Raw genomic sequence first — 23,552 nt, 5'->3', positions numbered from 1 at the left:
CCTGCCATAGGTCTGATGGACCTTATTGAATCCTGCAGACTGTTGGAAGTCTGCCAGACCCTTAACACTCGTTATAAAGTGCATCTGACTTTTATCAATGCAGGGGCTGAATGTGTTTCTTACAATAAAATGAATAACTCCAAAAATACGGCCTTCCAACTTCTCAGAAAAAATCATAAAGGCGCATCAAGGGCTATCGAATTAAACAAGCGTAAGGTTCTCTGTCATGTCATTTTTGGGTGACCAGAAATTATTAGTATACTTTCCAAAAAGAGAACTGTACCTTTTTAAAAATCCTATATATTTGACCTGCGTCTTGTCCTAGACTCCTGACATTTTGAACATGCACTAAATTATCTTCCAGGCACAAGACCACGTGGGCAAAATTTAAGTGCAGAGGGGCCTTTGATTGTTGTGTGTGTGTGTGTGTGTGTGTGTTTTTTAGAAAAAGGGGAGCAGGGTGAGCACACTGTGATTTCTGATGGAAAGCTTGCAAGACTAGCATCTCTCCACCCCAATCTTGAATGTTGCTAGCTGGGATTTGCATCAGCACAAGCACAATTTCCATGCATTGTTTCAGTCTGGAAACTAAACAATTTTCATTAATGGAAACCTGGTTCTCAAGCAGAACAATTAGACCCACTTCAGGTTGAAAAAAAGATAAAAGCCCATTAATTTGGATGGAGAACTCTTCTTCTGAGGCAGCCAATTGCATAATCAGGCTGCCTCCCACCTGACTTGATGAGTAATTAGGAGATAGTCCTCTTTTTGTATGTGCATGTGTGTCAACCTTAACACACTGGTGTCATTGTCCCATTGGGACTTCCAGGGGGGAGGAACAAGTTGATGGCCAAAGATCAGGGAGAGCAGATTTGTTAGTGTGGCTAATTAATTGGCTTGGGTTGAAGTATGCTTAGTGTTTGTTTGTTTTTTTTAAGCCAGCTGAGAAGTTTTTGACAGTACACCATGACTGATTTGGGATGTAAGAAGCCCAGTGACTGCACTGTCTCCAGGCTGCTCAATGTCGTGGAGAGCGAACTCCAAGCTGGCAGAGACAAAGGGGACCCGACCGAGAAACAACTCCAGGTTGTCTTGGAGGAGGCTGCGCTATGGCAGAGGTTCAGGGAAGTCACTAACGAGATGATTGTGACCAAGAACGGCAGGTGAGTGCTGTACTGTCCCCTATGTAATTAGCGTATCCTACGGTATATGGGGAATATTAGCAACTGCTGTTTACATAGGCTAAAGAAAATTGTAGCCATGGTATAATGTTGTTAGTGCTGTGTGTGCATCCACATATCCTGTGCAGGGAGGGAAAGGCAGTCTCAGAGGCAGCCTACAAACTAAGGAGGAGGTTCATGTTCCTTTCTGAATACTGACAAACCATTCCTGTGCCCTTTTATCCCTGATCATAAGAGACAGTGCAAGAAGATATTTATTGTCTTGGGACTGAACAAAATAGTAAAGAACATTTCCCAGGGGAAGGATAGTTCCACCTCCCAACTCCACTGCAAGGGCTTAGCAAATAATTCCCTCTGAACACTGCTTATTATAATGATACTCAGTGCTTAGATAGTAGCTTTTCGTCTGTAGGGCTGAACATGCTTTACAAAGGCAAAGCAGTGTCATTATCCCCAGAGCTGTCACTAACATCGGTGGAAGCAGGACTGGGTCCTTTCTATAATAGAAAATGTAAGTTGCCTTATAAATAAGTCAAAGTACAATAGTCTCTGGTTTTATAGCCCTAAGCACAGTTATGTTGTTAGAGGGTTTGGGGCTGTTACTATAGAATCATGTAGGCTTTTGTAAAAAGGCCTCTCTTTGAATTTCTAAAAGTATATTTTAATTAAAACCAGAAGTCAAGCTGGGGAAATATAGACAATGCCCTGCAGAGTCCTAGGGGACAGACGAAGTGGGACCTGGTGGAGCTCTTTTTTTCTATGACTCATGGCCTTTTGCAGGCTAGGGACTCCCAAATAATAAGAAAAGTCTTGTGTTGGGCTTTTCGGGTGGGAGTGTCAAAAGTTCATGACACTGGCCTAACCCTGCCCCCATTGAAGTTTGTTAAAACCCCCATTGACTTCAAAGGGAGGGACGCAGAGCAATTTTGAAAATCCCATCCTAAGAGCTTTATGAACGCCCAGGAATTAATCCTGACAACACACTATCAAATCAGTAAGTGTTATTATCTGGGGAAACAGAGGCCCAGTGTGGAGAAGCAACTTGGCCAAAGTCATCTACCAAACCGAAGGCAGCACTCCGAATAGAACCAGAAAAATGTAAGGCTGCATAGCCTTAAAGTTTAGGACTTAGCAGCACAAGTATAACATGTACAATTTAACAATTTCTAATAGATTCGTCTCCAGTAGGCACTGATGTTTCCCCAAATGTGCTTGAATCATAGTGACTCAAAGTGCCCACAGTGACTATCAAGTCAGAATTAGAGACTTTAATACTATAGCTGATATATGTATCCGATACAATGTGGTGCTCCGTTATAATAATGTAACTGGCATAGCAGGATATAGAGAATCACAGGAGTTAGTGGTGGATACATGTGATGTTTTGGGGATATCACAGCCCAGGAAGAAGTTCTGTCACTGCCTGCCCTGTACCCTGGGGTGCCTTTATGCTGTGATGCGATGGCTCAGACCTCTGACACCAGTTGCCTGCCCACAAGAACAAGGTCTCACCCTGGCTTCCACCAGCCTCGTTCCTCCCCGCAGGGTGACATGAACAGTCCTTCCAGTCCTGAGACTCCCCAAATCCATCCTTCATGAATTCCAGGCACTTGGGCTTTCCCCTCTGGCTCCTCCCCGCGGAAGGCGTGAAACCAGCCCTCAGACAGCAGTTTACTTTGGCACGCACATTCCACGTGGTTTGCACATCGTAGACTTGTTTGGGGTAAAACTAAACAAAAGGTTTATTTAATAGAAAAGCCACAGATCCAAAGATGAAGGAGGAAGGGAAACAAACATCCATGTTACGCAGAAAATAAACAGAAAGATGCAATCTCAGGCTTTCCATTTCCATATTAGATAAAATCCCTTGTCTAATACAAGATTCCTTGTGCCTCGGAACAGTTTCCCAGTGTACACCCTAACCATAAGGAGCATCCAGTGTTTCATGGACAGCCCCTGCCAACCAACTGTCCCTGTTTCTGGATGAGAAATTCAGTTTCAAGCCTCCTTTTTGAAAGGCTTCCCTTCCTCCCACTCCCCATTTTTTCTTTCAGACTAGGTAATTCATGGTTACTCAGACTGGGGAAATCCCCAGTCTTAGGTGGTAGAACTAGGGGTGCTGGGGGTGCAGCAGCACCCCGGGGTTGAAGTGATTCCTGTCATACACAGGGTTTACACTTTTTGGTTCAATGGCTCTCAGCATCCCCACTATACACGTTGTTCTCGCTCCCCTGTCTCCAGTTGTCTCAAAGTCTTTCCATTAGCTTTAATGGTTCACCATTGTCCTTTTCTGGGCTGGACAATGGCTGGATTCTTGTACACAACTGGCTCGGGAGGTAGCCCCTCCCTGCCTGATTACTTCACCTATTGTAAGGTGATGCTAAACTTTCTATCTATACACATACATACATTCCTAATCTTGGTGTGTACACATCTCCTAATGACCATCAAGTTCAGAACATTGCAAGCTTTCATAAAAGACCTTACTCAATATGGTACAGAGCAGCCACCGTGTTAGTCTGTATCCGCAAAAGGAACAGGAGTCCTTGTGGCACCTTCAAGACTAACACATTTATTTGAGCGTATGTACTCGATATGTTTTTATAGTACAATATCATTGTCTACAATGAGTTAAATCAACCGTTCGTTTCTGGGGTTTAATCCATCTGTTCTCTCCTTGTGGCGTCTGCACTCTGATTGCCACAAGAAGTGCTGGACATACCAGTTATTAAACCGATACACCACTTAATCCTAGGTTCACGATAGTATGAAATCAAGTATCGGGGGTAGCCGTGTTAGTCTGTATCTACAAAAACAACAAGGAGTCTGGTGGCACCTTAAAGACTAACAGATTTATTTGGGCATAAGCTTTCGTGAGTAAAAACCTCACTTCTTCGGATGCATAGCATAGCATAGGCTATGCATCCAAAGAAGTGAGGTTTTTACTCACGAAAGCTTATGCCCAAATAAATCTGTTAGTCTTTAAGGTGCCACCAGACTCCTTGTTGTTTTTGATAGTATGAAACGCAGCTGAGCTGTGATGCTGATGCAGTGAGATTCACCACTGTTTTTATTCTGTTGCTAATTATGTTAGAGCTGTTTCTGTGTCCTAACCATAACTTAACTCCTGATTTCAAAAGTTTTATCTAAGGTATAGCCCCCACATCACTGTAGTATCTGAGTGTCCCAGAATTGCTAAAGCATTTATCTTCACATCACCCCTGTGAGGTAGGGAAGTGCTATCATCCTCATTTTATAGCTGGGAAACTGAGGCACAGAGACTAAGGGCTGGTCTATGTTGAAAACTTACATTGGCATAGCTGCATCTCTCAGGGATGTGAAAAATCCTCATGCCTGAGAGGTGCAGCTATGCTGACCTAACCACTGGTGCAGACAGTGCTAGGTCGACAGAAGAATTCTTCTATCGACCTAGCTACTGCTTATTAGGGAGGTGAATTTACTACAGCAATGGGAGAACCCCTCCCGCTAACCCCATAGATCACCCTGACGTACAGCTTTTCCTAAACATAACAAAGCAGAGTTTGCAGCCCGTTTTCAACCTCACTGCCTGCTTTCTAAGATTTGCAGTGGTAGGACATATTGGTCTAGCAACCTTTCCTCAAAGTAAACTGGGGGGTGGAGGGGAGGAGGTTGTGTGCCTTTCCCAGGTTTTCAATTAATATGGATCAACATGGAGAGTCATTCCCATGGACAGCTATCAGTAGGTGCCACCGGACTCCTTGTTATTATCCCTACAGAAACTTGAGTTCTCACCCCCAACCGTTTACCCCCAGACTCACTTCCCCTCCTGATCATTTTCAGAACAGCACTCCGCCATCAGGCCACTTTTCCATGGACAGGCCAGAGTGCTGCCCCCAAACCCTCTTTTCCCCATCCTTGCACTCTCCCAATCACCCCCAGCCTTACTCTCCAACATGCTCCATGCACAGCCCCTCCCCCTACCACAGCCTCCCTGCTTGCCTACCACCTGCAGCTTTTAAATGTTGCTATGTATCACTGACACAGCTAACAGTTGGCGCATCTCATAGCTTACAAGCTGAATGAGAGAAGTGTGGGCCTCAAGGGGGAGTGACGATGTAGGTGTGGGGAGTGATGTGAATGAGTGGGGCTGTGGTGAAACCAAGGGGGCAATATGTTCTGGGGGGACCATGGCAAGAGTAGGCTTATTTACAACATGGATACTGTGTGTGTGTGTGTGTGTGTGTGTGTGTGTGTGTGTGTGTGTGTGTGTGTGTAAATAAAACTGTATGATGTATACAATGTAAAAAAACAAAACAATCTCCACACACAAAACAAGAAAATAAAAATTCCACGATGCAAAGCTATTTGCTAGACATCAGTAGAACGAATTCCCGCTCAAGATGCACACACAAGAAGTGTGCATTTTTGTGCACTAAAGGCCTGTCCAAAGCCCACCAATGTCAATGGGAGTCTTTCCATTGACTTCAATGAGCTTTGGATCAGGCTCTAATTGAAATGGTCTTCCTCATTCACTGTGCACATTAATCAACCATGTAGATATGCAGGTGGCTTTAAAGCCTTTCCTTATTACATATAACAGGATTCAAAAAAGAAGTAGGTAAGTTCATGGAGGATAGGTCCATCAATGACTATTAGCCAGGATGGGCAGGGATCGTGTCCCTAGCCTCTGTTTGCCAGAAGCTGGGAATGGGCAACAAGGAATGGATCACTTGATGATTACCTGTTCTGTTCATTCCCTCTGGGGCACCTGGCATTGGCCACTGTTTGAAGACAGGATGCTGGGCTGAATGGACCTTTGGTCTGACCCAGTGAGGCTGTTCTTATGTATGTATGGTTCCATATGTGCCTTCAAGCGTCCTATATAATTAATAGATTCCAAGGCCAGAAAGACCATTTTGAGTATCTAGTCTGACCTCAAGTATAATGCAGGCCATAGAACTTCCCCCAAATAATTCCTAGAGCAGATCTTTTATAAAAACATCCAGTCTTGATTTAAAAATCTGTCAGTGATAGAGAATCCACCACGACCCTTGGTCAATTGTTCCAATGGTTAATTACTCTCACCATTAAAGATGTACACCTTATTTCCAATCTGAATTTGTCTAGCTTCAACTTCCAGCCATTGGATCGTGTTACACCTTTCTCTGCTAGATTGAAGAACCCCTCCCATCTTAGTGATTTTTCCAAAATGTCTATGTAGTGAAGGAAGAATTTAAATCTGCCTGTGTTGATATATCTTGTTTATGGTCAGAGTTATGGCTCCCCATTGGTTGGTCAGGGATAAAATTGGGGATGTGTGAATGATTTTTTTAATAGCTTTCTAGAAATTAAGATCTTACAATTGTAAGATTTGAATTCTCACTGTATTCAAGTTCTGTACTACTGTGGCATAGGGATTTCCATCCACCTCTCCAGTGGAATAAAGTTGATAGCCCTAAGAATGTGACTAGTGCAGGACAATATTATCAGTCCTGGTCCCATCAATCAGGGTGATTTTTGGGGTGAAATTCCATATTTCAGGTGAAACATGAAAGCATTTTGTGACTGCTTCTGACTGATCAACAGGAAATGAAAACAAAGTGATGGTAGCCCTTTAACATCATCTCTGGTTCAGCCAAAGCGAGGGTAATTTATTCTTTGAGCAACTCAGGGAGCGTCTTTGCAGAAACATAGTAACAAGCCTCTTTTATATCAGGACTAATGATGCTTTTCCCACTCCTGCCTTCTGTTTCCACTACAGACGGATGTTCCCGGTTTTAAAGATCAGTGTGTCAGGTTTGGATCCCAACGCCATGTACTCCTTCCTGTTGGACTTTGCCCCGACTGACGGCCACCGCTGGAAGTACGTGAACGGTGAATGGGTGCCTGCTGGGAAACCAGAGCCACCAAACCACAGCTGCGTCTACATTCACCCAGACTCTCCCAACTTCGGGGCACACTGGATGAAAGCCTCTGTTTCCTTCAGCAAAGTGAAACTTACCAACAAGCTCAATGGAAGCGGGCAGGTACAGCACGATGTTTCCCATACACCTCTTGTCTTCCATCGCAAGCACCTACCAATCAAGAAATATCAAGGGTGCATTTATGCAATTAGAGGGGCCCTCTTCACCCACAGATGCCAATTATTCTCTGGAGCCCAAACGTAAACAGGAATAAACAGGTCTTAATTGGCACTTTCAGATTTTAATGGACTTCTTGATGTTAAGAGAGAGAGAGAGTGCTGTGGGTTACTTAATCATCGGGGGCTTTTCATAGTTTGTCTTGTGTGCTGGGGTTTTTACATAGAACTTTAGAGAAAGGGGAAAAAATGGTTGTGGGTATTAGGTTTTTGTTGTTTTCCCCCATGTTGTTTGGTATAAGTGGAATGTTGGCAAGAGTCAGATACCAGAATAAAAGGCTGCTCCTAAATGAAATAATTACTATGTCTGCTTCTGCCTCATGATAATTATCAATATTCTATTGAGTCAGATTTGGCCTTTGGAAGGAAACTGCATGTACTAGAAATAAGTGACATTCACTTTGAGCTCCTTGAAAATACAAACAGAAAAATTGGTTTGGACTGTTTTTTTTTAAAGATGTATCTGAAAGTAAAATATTGCACAAGATCTTTTGTTTGTTTATTTGTTTTGTACAAAACTCCTATATTGGATGTTACTTGTCAGCCAGGAGTCAATTCCTTTCAAGTAAATATTTAGGCTTGGAAGGATTTGATTTTTATCAGTAAATGTCAATTTTACTATATATACACACAAGCCGACAAAAAATACTTCCATCAATGATAATCAAAATGTACAGATAGGCAAAGTAAGAAAAATGCTGCTTGAGAACATATTAGAGTTTGATTTAAGGATACTGATTTAAGTATAGCTTGACGTGATGTTGACAATCGTGTTTTAACAATTATAAAGCTTTAATTTTTCAAATCTCAACATCTACTGTCATTAAATAATAATCTGACCCACCCCCCGTTATCTGTCATGCCCATAATTTTGTGCAACTGTGAACTTTTATATATACGAAAATAGAAAAAATGTTTAAAAATAAACATCAATATTATCTGTCAAAATTATATATATGTATAAAAAATTGAGTTCTGCCAAATACTATAAATACTTTCTTTACTTTAACCTTAGTCCTGAGTAGTATCTCCTTATTGTAGTATTTCTAATTTGTTTGTTGTCATTTCTATTATGCTCACCTAGGCACCTCACAAGCTTTAAAATTTAGCTTCAGAGCACTCTTATGAGAGAGAGAATTGTTTATCCCCATTTTATGGATAGGGAAACTGAGGCATAGACAGGTGACTTGCTTTGCCCAAGGTCATACACGGTGTCAGTAGCAGAGCCAAAGACAAACAAATCTGGGTGTTTGGGCAAGTCATGCCCCCTGTCTGGGGCTCTGCTTTCCCTTCTTTGTTCTTAATCAAAATGTGATACTTGGAGGAAGGTATTTTATAATAACAAATAATTGTATTGTTTCACTGAGGACCCCTGGTTTGTTCAGCACTGTGCAAAACACAGAAAAAGATCATGGTCCCAGTGCTTTTTAGACCATAAGCACCTCTGGGTGGGGATTGTCTCATCTGTTTGTACAGCTTCCAGCACAGTTGTGCCTCAATTCTGACTGGGGTCTTCTTTGGGCACTATCATAACATAAACATTTACTGCTGCATCAGAAGCGTCTAATGTAATTCAGCTGGAGTCTGTCCCTGTCCATACCCGCAGCTAGAATGGAGGGAGGAAAAGAGAAATCCTTCTCTCTCTCTTTCAGCAACCAGGAATTGAGGAGGGGACAGAGTGTAGTGTGGAATCACATAAAGGATGACCCTGGAGAGCTCTGCTGACATTGGGGTTGCACCGTGATGTTGGTACATGATGTCCCCTCAATATGGGACTGACAACAAGTATCAATGACACGATGCAAATACCACAAGGCCAAGGTCAGGTCGTTGCTCGTAATTCCTCTAAAAGAACAGGAGTACTTGTGGCACCTTAGAGACTAACAAATTTATTTGAGCATAAGCTTTCGTGGGCTACAGCCCACTTGTTCGGCTGCATCTGATGAAGTGGGCTGTAGCTCAAATAAATTTGTTAGTCTCTAAGGGGCCACAAGCACTCCTGTTCTTTTTGCGGATACAGACTAACACGGCTGCTACTCTGAAACCGTAATTCCTCTGTGGCTCTGTTTGGTGACAAACATAGCTCTTCAGCCATTTCAGGCTGGGCATCACTGATGTAGCTGTGACAGTCCATAAGAATGGCCATACTGGATCAGACCAAAGGTCCATCTAGCCCAGATCCTGTCTTCTGACAGTGGCCAATGCCAGGTGCCCCAGAGGGAATGAACAGAATAGGGCAATTATCAAGTTATCCATCCCCTATCATCTAGTCCCAGCTTCTGGCAAACAGCGGCTAGGGACACTGCCCATCCTGGCTCATAGCCATTGATGGACCTATCCTCCATGAACTTATCTGGTTCCTTTTTGAACCCTGTTATAGTCTTGGCCTTCACAACATCCTCTGGCAAGGAGTTCCACAGGTGAACTGTACACTGTGCGAAGAAATACTTCCTTTGGTTTGTTTTAAACTTGCTACCTATTAATTCCATCTCTCTTCCTTCTTGTTTTTTGCAGATAATGCTGAATTCCTTGCATAAATATGAGCCTCAGGTTCACATTGTTCGTGTGGGAGGCCCACACAGGATGGTGATGAACTGCTCCTTTCCAGAGACTCAGTTCATAGCTGTTACTGCTTATCAAAATGAAGAGGTAGGTGGGTAATAATGTCACACAGTTTGGTCATCACAGATCAGAAATATTAAAAGCTTAAGACCTGCCAGATCAGCACACACCAATGGTGAAAATAATCCAGTATCCTGTCCCACTGTCAGTCCAGAGCGGATTGAGGGCCCATCTAATTGAATACTCTGTCTCCTTGCTGGAACAAAACATACCCTTGGTCCACCTTGTCTAGAATTTGACTGCAGTACCAGGACAGATGAATGGTCAGGCTAGTCTGGTATTCTGTCTGCTGCCATACTGGATTGGTCTATCTGTACCAGTATCCCATCCCCTTACCATGCTGGAACAGACTGACTTTCTGTCTTGTCCAGTATCTGGCTCTAACACTGGCCAATGCTGGATATTTCAGTGGAAAGTATAACCCCTCCACTCCTCCTATAATGCACCTAGACTATTGTACTATAATATGGGGAAATTTCTTCCTGACCTCAAACTGTAATCAAGCTGTGCCCTGAAGCATGAGGGTTGGTGGCCCTTGTCCCTTTTTTCCTAGTTAATGTCACTACAGATATTATACATATTTCTATGCAATTCAGCAGCTTTGGGAGAAATATTCACAGTAATACAGAATTTGCCATACTGGATCAGACCATTGGTCCATCAGTTCTGGTTTCCGGCCTTTGGCAGTGACCAGTGTCGGATGCTTCAGAGGAGAGCAATGCTCCCACACAATGCACCTGGCTGACATATAGCTGCATGGTAAATACAATGCCTGTCTTTTGTTTCACTAACTGAGGCGGACCTCAGTCCATTCTGTTGAGTCTGGACAATGCTATGTCAAGTCTCTGTTAAAATGACCTTCACTAACATGCCTTGTTTTTTGTAAACCCAAGATAACAGCTCTCAAAATCAAGTATAATCCCTTTGCCAAAGCCTTCCTGGATGCAAAGGAAAGGTGAGTTCGGCTTTTACTCAGCTTGATGACTTTTGCTGCTGTTACAGTTAAAATGGTAACAATACTCTGAGAAAGATAAGGGGCAAATCCTGACCTCCTTTCCACTGCTATAAATCCAGAGTCACTCCATTGAGCTCAGTGGTGGTAATGCCAGATTTACACCATGTTATTTGTCATCACATTTTGGTCTTACATGAGTGAGTGCATTGCTGATACAAAATGCTGAAATATCATTTATTGGTCACTATAAATAAGACTACTATAATTACAGTATAGTTACATTATGGTTATCTTTGGTTTTGCTTTTCAGTATATAATTACCACTAATTCATAGGAATAGAAATTTTACATGCTGACTGTTTGTACTTATTAACCCTTCAGTGTTGCATTTCATACATATAGTGGTAGATTTTAGGTATGTTAGCTCCATTGTATTTACGCTTTAATTATTCTCATATATTCTCATTTCATGTTACTATCTAGTTATATGAATAAGAAGTAACCACATATATCAACATAACCACAGTGAAATTGCAATGTTACTACACTGTAATTTCTATACCTTTATGGTAAAGTGTGACCCATTTCATTAAAATAGTCTCCATAGGAAATCACTGTATTTAAGAAGTTAGAGAGACATGCACTGTCAGAAAATAATAGTGTATTTATTTGTCATCTTTAAATGGTTTGTATGGGCCACCCATGCTAACAAAATATGGCTCTTTGTTCCCCTCTGGTGGCTGGACCATGTATAGAGGTTTGAGTCTACTACTGCCTTGTCTTTTCAGTTGATGAAACCTAAAATTGAACAATTTTCAGTTTTTATTTTTTTTCAATTTCCATTTCCCTAACCCTTTCACCTTCTTTTGAATACAGCACAACATAACCACTCATTATTTTCTCTTTCAGAAACCATCCCAAGGATACTTCCGAAAATGTTTTGGAAGGTCAACATATGACATATTCTCACCGTAAGGTTTCCCAACATCATTTTACTCATGGGAACTTGAAGTATTATGTAATATAATAGGTATTGTGGACATAGGCTGTGCTAGACTAGATGGCCACTGGTCTTATCCAATGTAGAACCCTGTCACTGATGGAAGCCAATACTATAAATAAGTAAGAGGGAGGTTCAAGAAACCATGTAGTAGGCAGCTACGGGATAATCTACCTACAAGGACATTTTCTTTGTAATCCCCGATATTTAGAGGTTTGCTTGAGCCTGGCAGTTTGAGACTTATAACCTTTTCAAAGCTGTGTTCTTTTTTTGTTTGTTTAGTATTATAACCCTGGAAACTCTTGTTATCCTTACAAATGTCCCATCGTTATCGCTGGACGATTGATTCATAAAAAATAGGAGGAGAGGTTGTTCTTGTTTTATTGAAATTTTGGCTTTTCTTCCATTCATAAACTCTGATATTTGAAAAATATTTTCTTTCCAGATTTTTCTCTAAAACATTTTTACTGACTTTTTTTGCTTCTTGCCCGTTCCACAAACTATTTTGATTTCATTTCCCATTATTATTTCTAATTGCCACCATGTACTTTATAATCAGTCACACTGGCAATTCTATTCCCACCTCTAAATGAACTTTGGATTGCCCATCTTACTTGTTTTGTTCACGAATGAAATTCAGTTTGTACAAATGCCCATGAAAGATTGCATGATGAGGTCCCAACCATAGCAAACAATAAGATATTTAATTTGCTCAGTAGTTCACAAGAAAGTCACAGCTATCTGCTCAGTATTAATACTGGGTGTTTGTGCATCACGGCCCTCCACTGTCCTGAGGCCTAAAGAATAAAACTCTTCTACTTCAGTCTGGTTGAAGAAGAGCCTCTTTATTTCAGTACCAGTAGTAGGTACTTCTGTTTGTGTGCCAGAAGGCCCTAGGTTTGCTGTCTCCCTTACAATACGTATGGGTAGCTGGCAACTATGGCATCTGTATGTACAGCACATGGTGAGTGTTACAGAATAGGTAGCCCATGGGTGTGCAGCATATGGAATTGCTTGAGAGGCAGTGAGGTCAGCATTGTGGATAGGCGTAAAGGCGTCAAGTTACGTTTTTCTTTAGAGAAATGCCAAACTGAGGTGCAGTTTGGGTGGATTCCAGAAGGAGGCACATCCAGCTCCCCTCGGACAGAGGAATAGATGAGTCGTCTTTGGGGCTTTTGGGGGAAGTGAAAGTTGGAGTGAGGGGTCGGGAAGCGATCCTAGAAGACAACTCTATTCAATATAGATATTGATTCATTTGAGTAAAACTAAATTGCCTGTTAATTATAATGACATGAATGGTGTCATTTAAAAAAAAGACAAATGAAACCCAACTCCTGATGTGTGCCCTGGCCCTGGGGATTAAATTTGATTTGTAGCCTGTCTGAATTTTTCTCATAACACATAATGTACAACTAACATAGGGTACATGCTTCTGCTTGTGCTGTTTGAACTCCAGGGTATGAAAAAATCTCTGCATTAGCAAGTGTTTTACACCCCTCTAAAATCTGAGTGGACAATCAATACATGAAAGTGCCAGGTTAATAGCCAAGATCTCTTGCTCTGTAATCTTGGCAGACCTTGCTAGCGGTTGGTACCTTGCTATCATCTTTTGAATAAAAGGGTAAACTGAGGTCCTGACCGTTTGTGCTTATTAAAGATCCCATGGTACTTTTCATAAGAGTAAGGGCAAATTACACCTCTAGGTAACAAACTTTGTTTTCCTAAATCTGCCCCCCTTCATTTGAATACTGTAGTATTCTTCACGTCCTACCTTAAGCTGTTGTGTAGCATTGCTCTTTGCTGATAAGAAGCTGCCATGCTCCACCCTAGGTTGCATTTCACTGGGGGGAGTGAATGGCTTCCTTTCTAAAATTTGTTAAGTGTTGGGGGACCATTTGGGATGAAGATGCTATCTAAGCATTAGCGATATTGTTATCTGGTGTCTAAATGTCTTTTTTGTGGCTTGGAACTCATTCTTTGGTACAAAACAAACGCCAGGCAACAAGCAGGTTTCCTACTGTCTGGAATTTTTGTGATCTGGCAGGGTACATTTTTAGGAAGCCTGGTTACTTTTCTTATTAAATTTTTATTAATTTTGCTTGCTGTTTCTTCCTTTTCCCTCACAGTAGGTGGCTGGTTGATTTCCAATCCAGATGCAGTGTGTGCAGCAGGAAACTCTAATTATCAGTATGGAGGAGCTTTGTCTCTACCTGCCCCACATTCCCACCATGGCTGTGAGCATTATGCAGCCCTTCAAGGGCATCGGGCTGCACCATATCCTGCTTCGTACATGCAGAGAAATCACTCCCCAACAGGTAAGGCTGCAATGTCTCCTCACACACAGCCTGCACAATTCTTCCTTACGTTAAAAGAAACAGCAAAGCAAGAAAAAACAATGGAGAGAGCACAGTGTGTCTCTCTTCTGTAACAGTCTGCACTGAACTCTGAGAACAAAATGGCTCCTGAACTCCACACACAAGGAGAGTATTCAGAAATTTAAAGGTGCACTTCACAGAAAACAAAAGTATAAAAGTTACGGAGGTAGATATGTCATGAGGGCTAAGTAGGTGAAGATAGATGAGAATGGAAGAAGGAGAACAATTGTGTTTAAATTACTTCTTATTAATTATACCCAAACTCCCAGAACCATTTCAGACCTTCCTTTCACTCCAAGTAATGAAACAGTCTCCCTCTAGAGTCAAAAGCAGCCCTTAAGGGAATGTTAAGAGCTGATTTGGAACAGGTTTTTGTATTGTCAATGTGTCTTTAGAGCCTCCTCTGCCTGAAAATTCTCTGAGGTGCTCTACTGTGTCCCATTCAGTCCTTCATCTTCCTGTTGTGACTGCCAGTTAATACCAATTTTGGTGCCAGTTTCTCTGATATGGATACATGTTCACAAGGAACAGGACTGAGAGCATCAGTTTGTTTCACATAGGCAGGGCCGGTGGAAGGATGTTTCGCGCCGTAGGCGAAACTTCCACCTTGCGCCGCGCCCCCCCCCCCCCACGACAGCTCCCCTCCTCCGCCCTGAGGCACCCCCTCCCCGCGCCCCAGCCCACCCCTGCTCCGCCTTCTCCCTGAGCACGCCGTCGCTGCTTCACTTCTCCCGCCTCCCAGGCTTGCGGCGCCTAAGCTGATTGGCGGCGCAAGCCTGGAAGGAGGGAGAAGTGAAGCAGCGACGGCGTGCTCAGGGAGAAGGCGGAGCAGGGGTGGGCTGGGGCGGGGAGTTCTCCTGCATCCCGGCCTCCCCCGCTGCAGGCGGCCCTCCCCGTGCTCCACTGCCCCAGCTCCCTCCGCCTAAATGCTGGCGGCGACCAGGGCAGCCGAAGATCCAGCTGTTGCGGTCGCTGCAGAAGAAAATGGCGCCCCCCAAATCCTAGTGTCCTAGGTGACCGCCTAGGTTGCCTAAATGGTTGCATTGGCCCTGCACGTAGGTCATTGAACAATCAGCAGCTGGTAGTAACTTTGCTCATTATCGGCTTAGGCTGAACTTGAACTGACAATGCAAGAGATGAAAGGTTCTACATTCCATTTAGAGCGGGTCAGAACTCAGAATTTCTGTTCCATGGGAAATGCTGACCCACCTGCCAGACTGCCCCAGGGCCAGGATCCCTGGAGCTTTCATGGTGCATAGCCCCCCAGCAGCCCCACCAAGCTTCCCCTGTGGAGACAGGAGCCTGGAAGCCCTGGGACACCCAGCTATTCACTCAGCTCTATTTATAATATAAAATACATTTCTAAGCAAAAAATCATTTTGAAATGAAAAATTGAACCATTCTGTTGTGATAAGGTTGGCACGGAACACATCAACCTTTTCAAAATACTCACCCTTTTTTTCCAAACAAAATTTAGTCAAAATCGACATGTTCCCATGGAAAGTTTTGATATCAACAATACGGCATTTTCCAATGGAAAAATGTTCCGTTCAAAATCATTCAGCCAGCTCTGGTCCTGTTACCATTCCTCTGCCATCCAGACTAGTGTCATGATTCACCTTTTGAGTGGAAAAAAACATGAGTAAAGTAAGTTTGTTCTTCCCTGTGTGCTTGTTGTCTCAAGCCCATGGGGAGGAAGCTGTATTAGTCAATTAGATTCTCTCTCAGTCCTGCCTGTTTTCTACATTCTTTTATTGCCTTGCAATAACTTGGTATAGTCACCAAACTTTTGTGTTTCCTCCAAAGTGAATTTGATCGAGAGCTCAAGCAATAATTTGCAGATGTTTCCAACACACGATAGCTGGACTTCTTTACAATCCACTCCACATGCCAACTTGCTTTCAGTACCACATGCCAAGGGAACTGCCACTGCGGGTTCTAGGTAAGGTTACAGTGGAACCATAGATATTAGAGAAGGGACAAGCCCAGCAGTTTCTCCTTCACTAGGATTAGGCAGCATTGCTTGGAAGCATGTGCAAGGGTTTAGAACTGAGGACTTTCTGACCAAGCCTAGCTCTGCCACCGCTTCATTGCATGGCCTTATCCAAATCACTTTACCTCAGTTTCCCAATCTGTAAAATGAAGACGACAATGTTTACCAGCAGGGTTTTGTGAGGCTTAAATAGTTAATCTTTGTGCTGTTCTTTGAAATGGAGAGCACTAAATGGTAATTAGTATTATCTCCACCCTTTATCTAGTGCACAGTTAGTCCTTTCAGTCTATTATTATTTAACCTTTAAGAGAATACTTAGGGTACGTCTACACTACGAAATTAGGTCGAATTTATAGAAGCCGGTTTTATAGAAATCGGTTTTATACAGTCGATTGTATGTGTCCTCACATAAAATGCTCTAAGTGCATTAAGTCAGCGGACCGCATCCACAGTACCGAGGCTAGCGTCGACTTCCGGAGCATTGCACTGTGGGTAGCTATCCCACAGTTCCCGCAGTCTCCGCCGCCCATTGGAATTCTGGGTTGAGATCCCAATGCTTGATGATGCGAAAACAGTGTTGCGGGGGGTTCTGGGTACATGTCGTCAGGCCCCTCCCCCTCCGTCAGAGCAACGGCAGACAATTGATTCGTGCCTTTTTACCTGGGTTACCTGTGCAGACAACATACCACGGCAAGCATGGAGCCTGCTCAGCTCAGCTCACCGTCACCATATGTCATCTGGGTGTCGGCAGACGTGATACTGCATTGCTACACAGCAGCAGCTCCTTGCCTTTTGGCAGTGGATGGTGTATTACGATTGATATCCGTCATCGTCGTACTCCTCAGTGAGTTCAATCAGAGGCACCTGGGCAGACATATTTTGTCTCCTGGCCTATTGAACCGTCTTGATGATGATGGCTAGCAGTCGTAGTACGTCTTTTTCTGTCAAGCACCCAGAAGATGCCGATGGCTATCAGTTATGCTGCACCGTCTGCTGCCAGCTTAAGATGTAAAAAATAGATGGACCAGATTTGTTCTGTATTCATTTGCTTCCCCCTCCCTCCGTGAAATCAACGGCCTGCTAAACCCAGGGTTTTGAGTTCAATCTTTGGGGGGGCCATTCTGTGTGACAGTTATTTGTGTTTCTCCCTGATGCACAGCCATCTTTCTTGATTTTAATTCCCTGTACCTGTAAGCCATGTTGTCACTTGCCCCTCCCGCCCTCCCTCCGTCAAACAATAGTTTCGCGCCTTTTTTCAGCCCAGACGCCATAGCATTGGGATCATGGAGCCCGCTCAGATCACCGAAGCAATTATGAGCACTATGAACACCACGTGCATTGTCCTGGAGTATATGCAGAGCCAGAACATGCCAAAGCAAAACCAGGCGAAGAGGCGATTGCAGCACGGTGACGAGAGTGATGAGGAAATTGACATGAACATAGACCTCTCACAAAGTACAGGCCCCAGCAATGTGCAAATCATGGTGTTACCTGGGCAGGTTCATGGCGTGGAACGTTGATTCTGGGCCCGGGAAACAAGCACAGACTGGTGGGACCGCATCGTGCTGCAGGTGTGGGACGATTCCCAGTAGCTGCGAAGCTTTCGCATGCGTAAGGGCACTTTCATGGAACTTTGTGACTTGCTTTCCCCTGCCCTGAAGCACCAGAATACCAGGATGAGAGCAGCCTTCACAGTTGAGAAGCGAGTGGCGATAGCCCTGTGGAAGCTTGCAACGCCAGACAGCTACCGGTCAGTCGGGAATCAATTTGGAGTGGGCAAATCTACTGTGGCGGCTGCTGTGATCCAAGTAGCCAATGCAATCAAAGACCTGCTGATATCAAGGGTAGTGACTCTGGGAAACGTACAGGTCATAGTGGATGGCTTTGCTGCAATGGGATTCCCAAACTGTGGTGGGGCGATAGACGGAACCCATATCCCTGTCTTGTCATCGGAGCACCAAGCCACCGAGTACATAAACCGCAAGGGGTACTTTTCAATGCTGCTGCAAGCCCTGGTGGATCACAAGGGACGTTTCACTAACATCAACGTGGGATGGCCGGGAAAGGTACATGGTGCTCGCGTCTTCAGGAACTCTGGTCTGTTTCAAAAGCTGGAGGAAGGGACTTTCTTCCCAGACCAGAAAATAACCATTGGGGATGTTGAAATGCCTATTGTTATCCTTGGGAACCCAGCCTACCCCTTAATGCCATGGCTCATGAAGCCGTACACAGGCAGCCTGAACAGGAGTCAGGACCTGTTCAATTATAGGCTGAGCAAGAGCCGAATGATGGTGGAATGTGCATTTGGACGTTTAAAAGCGCGCTGGCGCAGTTTACTGACTCGGCTAGACCTCAGCGAAGCCAATATTCCAATTGTTGTTGCTGCTTGCTGTGCGCTCCACAATATCTGAGAGAGTAAGGGGGAGACATTTATGGCGGGGTGGGAGGTTGAGACAAATCGCCTGGCCGCTGATTACGCGCAGCCAGACACCAGGGCAGTTAAAAGAGTATAGCAGGGCGCGGTGCGCATCAGAGAAGCTTTGAAAACGAGTTTTGTGACTGGCCAGGCTACGGTGTGAAACTTGTTTGTTTCTCCTTGATGAACCCCCCCCTCCCCACCCCCTCCCGGTTCACTCTACTTTCCTGTAAGCTAACCACCCTCCCCTCCCCCCTTCGAGCACCACTTGCAGAGGCAATAAAGTCATTGTTACTTCACATTCATGCATTCTTTATTTATTCATCACACAATTAAGGGATAACTGCCAAGATAGCCCGGGAGGGGTGGGGGAGGAGGGAAGGACAAGGACACACTGCAGTTTAAAACTTTTTAACTCTTATTGAAGGCCAGCCTTCTGATGCTTGGGCAATCATCTCGGGTGGAGTGGCTGGGTGGTTGGAGGCCCCCCCACCGCGTTCTTGAGCATCTGAGTGAGGAGGCTATGGAACTTGGGGAGGAGGGCTGTTGGTTACACAGAGGCTGTAGCGGCGGTCTCTGCTCCTGCTGCCTTTCCTGCAGCTCAACCATACGCTGGAGCATATCAGTTTGATGCTCCAGCAGCCGGAGCATCGACTCTTGCCTTCTGTCAGCAAGATGACGCCACCTATCCTCTTCAGGCCACCACTTGCTCTCTTCAGCCCGCGATTCAGCCTGCCACCTCTCCTCTCGTTCATATTGTGCTTTTTTGCACTCTGACATTGACTGCCTCCATGCATTCTGCTGTGCTCTGTTAACGTGGGAGGACATCTGGAGCTCCGAGAACATATCATCCCGAGTCCGCCGTTTTCTCCTTCTAATCTTCACTAGCCTCTGTGAAGGAGAAACATTTACAGTTGGTGGAGGAGAGGAGGTTAAAAAAGACTCATTTTAGAGAACAATGGATACACTCTTTCATGTTAAATTTTGCTGTTCACATTACACAGCACATGTGCTTTTGTTACAAGGTCGCATTTTTCCTCTTATATTGAGGGCCTGCCGGTTTGGTGTGAGAGATCACTCACACAGTGCCAGGCAACAGAATTCGGCTTGCAGACAGCCATGGTAAGCCACAGTCTTTTGGCTTTTTTAACCTTCATAACATGTGGGAATGGTTTCAAACAGCAGCGCCCTCATTTCCCATACCAAGGACACGTTGGGTTGGCCATTTAAAATGGGTTTGCAATGTAAAAGGAGGGGCTGCGGTTTCCGGGTTAACATGCAGCACAAACCCAACTACCCCCCACCACACACACCCAATTCTCTGTGATGATCACTTCACCCCTTCCCCCCACCACGTTTCTAACAGCGGGGAACATTTCTGTTCAGCCGAGCAGGAACAGGCACCTCTGAATGTCCCCTTAATAAAATCACCCCATTTCAACCAGGTGACCGTGAATGATATCACTCTCCTGAGGATAACAAAGAGAGGTAAGGAATGGATGTTGTCTGCAAGCCAGCAAACACCAGGACCATATGCTGCCATGCTTTGTTACGCAATGATTCCAGACTACGTGCTACTGGCCTGGCGTGGTAAAGTGTCCTACCATGGTGGATGGGATAAGGCAGCCCTCCCCAGAAACCTTTTGCAAAGGCTTTGGGAGTACATGAAGGAGAGCTTTCTGGAGATGTCCTTGGAGGATTTCCGCTCCATCCCCATACACGTTAACAGACTTTTCCAGTAGCTGTACTGGCCGCGATTGCCAGGGCAAATTAATCATTAATCATTAAACACGCTTGCTTTTAAACCATGTGTAATATTTACAAAGGTACACTCAGCAGAGGTCCCTTGTGTGCCCTCAGGGTCTGGGAGCACACCTTGGGTGAGTTCGGGGGTTACTGGTTCCAGGTCCAGGGTGATAAACATATCCTGGCTGTTGGGGAAACTGGTTTCTCCGCTTCCTTGCTGTGAGCTATCTTCATTGTCTTCATCATCATCATCATCTTCCGCGTACCCCGAACCTGCTTCCCTGTTGCATGATTCTCCATTGATGGAGTCATAGCACACAGTTGGGGTAGTGGTGGCTGCACCCCCTAGAATGGCATGCAGCTCTGCGTAGAAGCGGCATGTTTGCAGCTCTGCCCAGACCTTCCGTTTGCCTCTCTGGCTTTGTGGTAGGCTTCCCTTAGCTCCTTAATTTTCACGCGGCACTGCTGTGTGTCCCTGTTATGGCCTCGGTCCTTCATGGCCTTTGAGACTTTCTAATATTTTGCCTTTTCGTTTACTGCTACGGAGTTCAGCTAGCACTGATTTGTCTTCCCATATGGTGAGCAGATCTTGTACCTCCCATTCGGTCCATGCTGGAGCTCTTTTGCGATCCTGGGACTCCCATCATGGTTACTTGTGCTGATGAGCTCTGCGTGGTCACCTGTGCTCTCCACGCTGGGCAAACAGGAAATGAAATTCAAAAGTTCGCGGGCCTTTTCCTGTCTACCTGGTCCTTGCATCTGAGTTGAGAGCGCTGTCCAGAGCGGTCACAATGAAGCACTGTGGGATAGCTCCCGGAGGCCAATAACATCCAATTCTGTCCACACTACCCCAAATCCGACCCGCAAAGGCCGATTTTAGCACTAATCCCCTCGTTGGAGGTGGAATAAAGAAACTGGTTTAAAGGGCCCTTTAAGTCAAAAGAAAGGGCTTCGTTGTGTGGACGTGTCCAGGCTTAATTTGATTTAACGCTGCTAAAGTCGACCTAAACTCATAGTGTAGACCAGGCCTTAGTCAAGGGAAGGAGAGGCGCAAGTGTGAGCCAGTACTTAGTGTAGGAATGGGAGTGAGGACTTCTGTGTTCTCCGTCCAGCAATAGAAAGGCATTTGATCCAGGGGCTATATAAATGGGACTGGACGATAGGACTCTTGAGTTCTGTGCCTGGTTTTGGTGATTGACCCCAGGAAAATCATGGCTGCATTTTTGTAAGGATTCACTAATTGTGGGTTCCTTATTTTCTGGGTGCCCAGCCTGAAAATCCTGGCTTGATTTTCCGAAGGGCTGAGCACTTTCAACTCCAGCTGACATCAATGGGAGCTGCAGGTGCTCAGCAGCTCTGAAAGGCAATGTCTCCTTTCAACACTTACAAATTCAGGCATCCCTAATTAGTGGACACTAAAATATTTTGGCCTTAGTCTCTCTGTGTAAAAGGAGGCTGATAATACTTGGCCTCACTGGGGCATTGTGAAGTCCAGTTCATAAGATGTTACAAAGGTATCAAGTATTGTTAACAGAGTAGTTGAAACATTTTGAATTTAGAAGTTTGGATGAGGATTTTAATTTTAAAATTCTGAAAGTCACTGGAGAAAACATTTTTTAAAAATGTCCTCTCCTTTGTTGATCAGCTGCAGAGCTGGTGGAACTATTTTCAAAATTTAGAACTATAAACCTTTTCAGATTTCAAAATTAGCTTCACATTTCCTCCCCTTTCCCCCCTTGTCCCAAACCAGCCCTAGTTCTTACTGGGTTTTCACATAGGAGTTGCCAATTTAGACCAGTGGCCTGTTGAGTCTGGTATGCTATCATGGACAGTAGCCAATACTGGGTAATGCACTTTACTTTGCCATATTGTGCCATGGGAGCGGGGGGGGGGGGGGGTGTTAATCTACTTTGAAATACTTCTTTAAGTTCTGTTATGGTTTACACTGCTTCGTTCCAGCCACTATCCGTGTCTGTGGACAGTCAGCAACAGTGCCCTTAATGTTGCCAACCCGGGGAGTGACGTGAATGGCAGCGCTCCAGGCATGTTCCTGCGAGGTAACATCCCTTTGCCCACCACATCTGCCTCGATTCCTCTGCAGGGAGCAGCTGCCAGCAACATGGAAACACCAGGGGAACCCACTCTAGCCAGACTAGCTGATTCTGCCTGGACATCCTTGCATTCGTTTTAACAGGCGGGAAGCTCTTCAGGAATGTTCAGCAGGATCCAAGCAAGACTGACAGGACAAGAACACCTCCTATGATCACAGTACAGATTGGGGAGGGGACATGCACACAAGGAACCTATTTCAGCGATGCACCAGATTCCACGATAAACCTTGCACTTCTCCATTTCCAAAGGAGCAATGAAAGATTGAGTCAAGAGCCCTAGTGCAAAGGAGGGGAACGAGTTAGAGGGGAGCTGGCTTCTTGTTGTACCATTCAGTGCTACAGCAGACGACGACTGATCCAAGTCTTTAGAGTCAGCTTTGCTTCCATGTCAAAGCAAAGGGGCCAGAGATTCAGGTCCCAATGGAACAGAAGTGGCAGCTGGGAATTTTAATGGGATTTCAAAGGAATGTGTATTGTAACTTAGGCCAGTCACAATTAGATTGCTGGCAGGGACCTCATAACAACAACCAGAAACCATGACATCCTCATACAGTCCCTGAGCAGCGTTTTAAAGTGGAAATGCTGCCCAGAAATGCCCTAGTGTTTTTAAATACTTGTTTTATGAAGTTCTTAAAATTCTTGAAGCTAACTTCCAACTTGGAGGAAATTGCCTTCTGTCTCCCTAAGACACTCCCCTCTAGTTTCACCTGCGTAGGGTGGTATTCTTCCCTTCCTCTCCTACAGCTGTTGTGTAGTCTTTGTGTGCTATAAGAAAATGTAACAAGGCTGCCAAAAAATTGGCTGCATTTCAGCGTTGGTGAAGTGGTTCCTATACAGAGTTTGTAAAGTGATGTAAGTTCTTTAAATGTCATATATTTATTGTTATTTTTGAGCAAATAGTTACAAAAGAGAATATTAGAATCTTGCATTCCAACTTTGCTTCAGGGTGCAGACAGAGTAAAAATAAACCACAAATGAAATGATTTGGTTTAGTTTTACTGTCTTCACCAAAATAATAATAATAATAAAGCA

The 23,552-nt window shown here is 44.4% G+C and overlaps 1 protein-coding gene across 1 annotated transcript; it reads left to right on the top strand.

Moving 5' to 3' along the window:
• The first annotated feature begins 945 nt into the window (after positions 1-945).
• On the top strand, positions 946-23,486 carry TBX19 (T-box transcription factor 19). Its single transcript, XM_034789699.1, has 8 exons — positions 946-1,163; positions 6,925-7,189; positions 9,817-9,951; positions 10,818-10,879; positions 11,789-11,850; positions 14,006-14,194; positions 16,061-16,196; positions 22,369-23,486. The coding sequence occupies exons 1-8, from the start codon at positions 967-969 to the stop codon at positions 22,598-22,600; spliced, it is 1,278 nt and encodes a 425-aa protein (XP_034645590.1). The 5' UTR covers positions 946-966; the 3' UTR covers positions 22,601-23,486.
• Positions 23,487-23,552: the final 66 nt, after the last annotated feature.

This window comes from Trachemys scripta, chromosome 1 (genome assembly GCF_013100865.1).
Source record: "Trachemys scripta elegans isolate TJP31775 chromosome 1, CAS_Tse_1.0, whole genome shotgun sequence".
Classification (NCBI taxonomy): domain Eukaryota; kingdom Metazoa; phylum Chordata; order Testudines; family Emydidae; genus Trachemys; species Trachemys scripta.
This window is presented reverse-complemented; position numbering and strand designations above follow the sequence as displayed.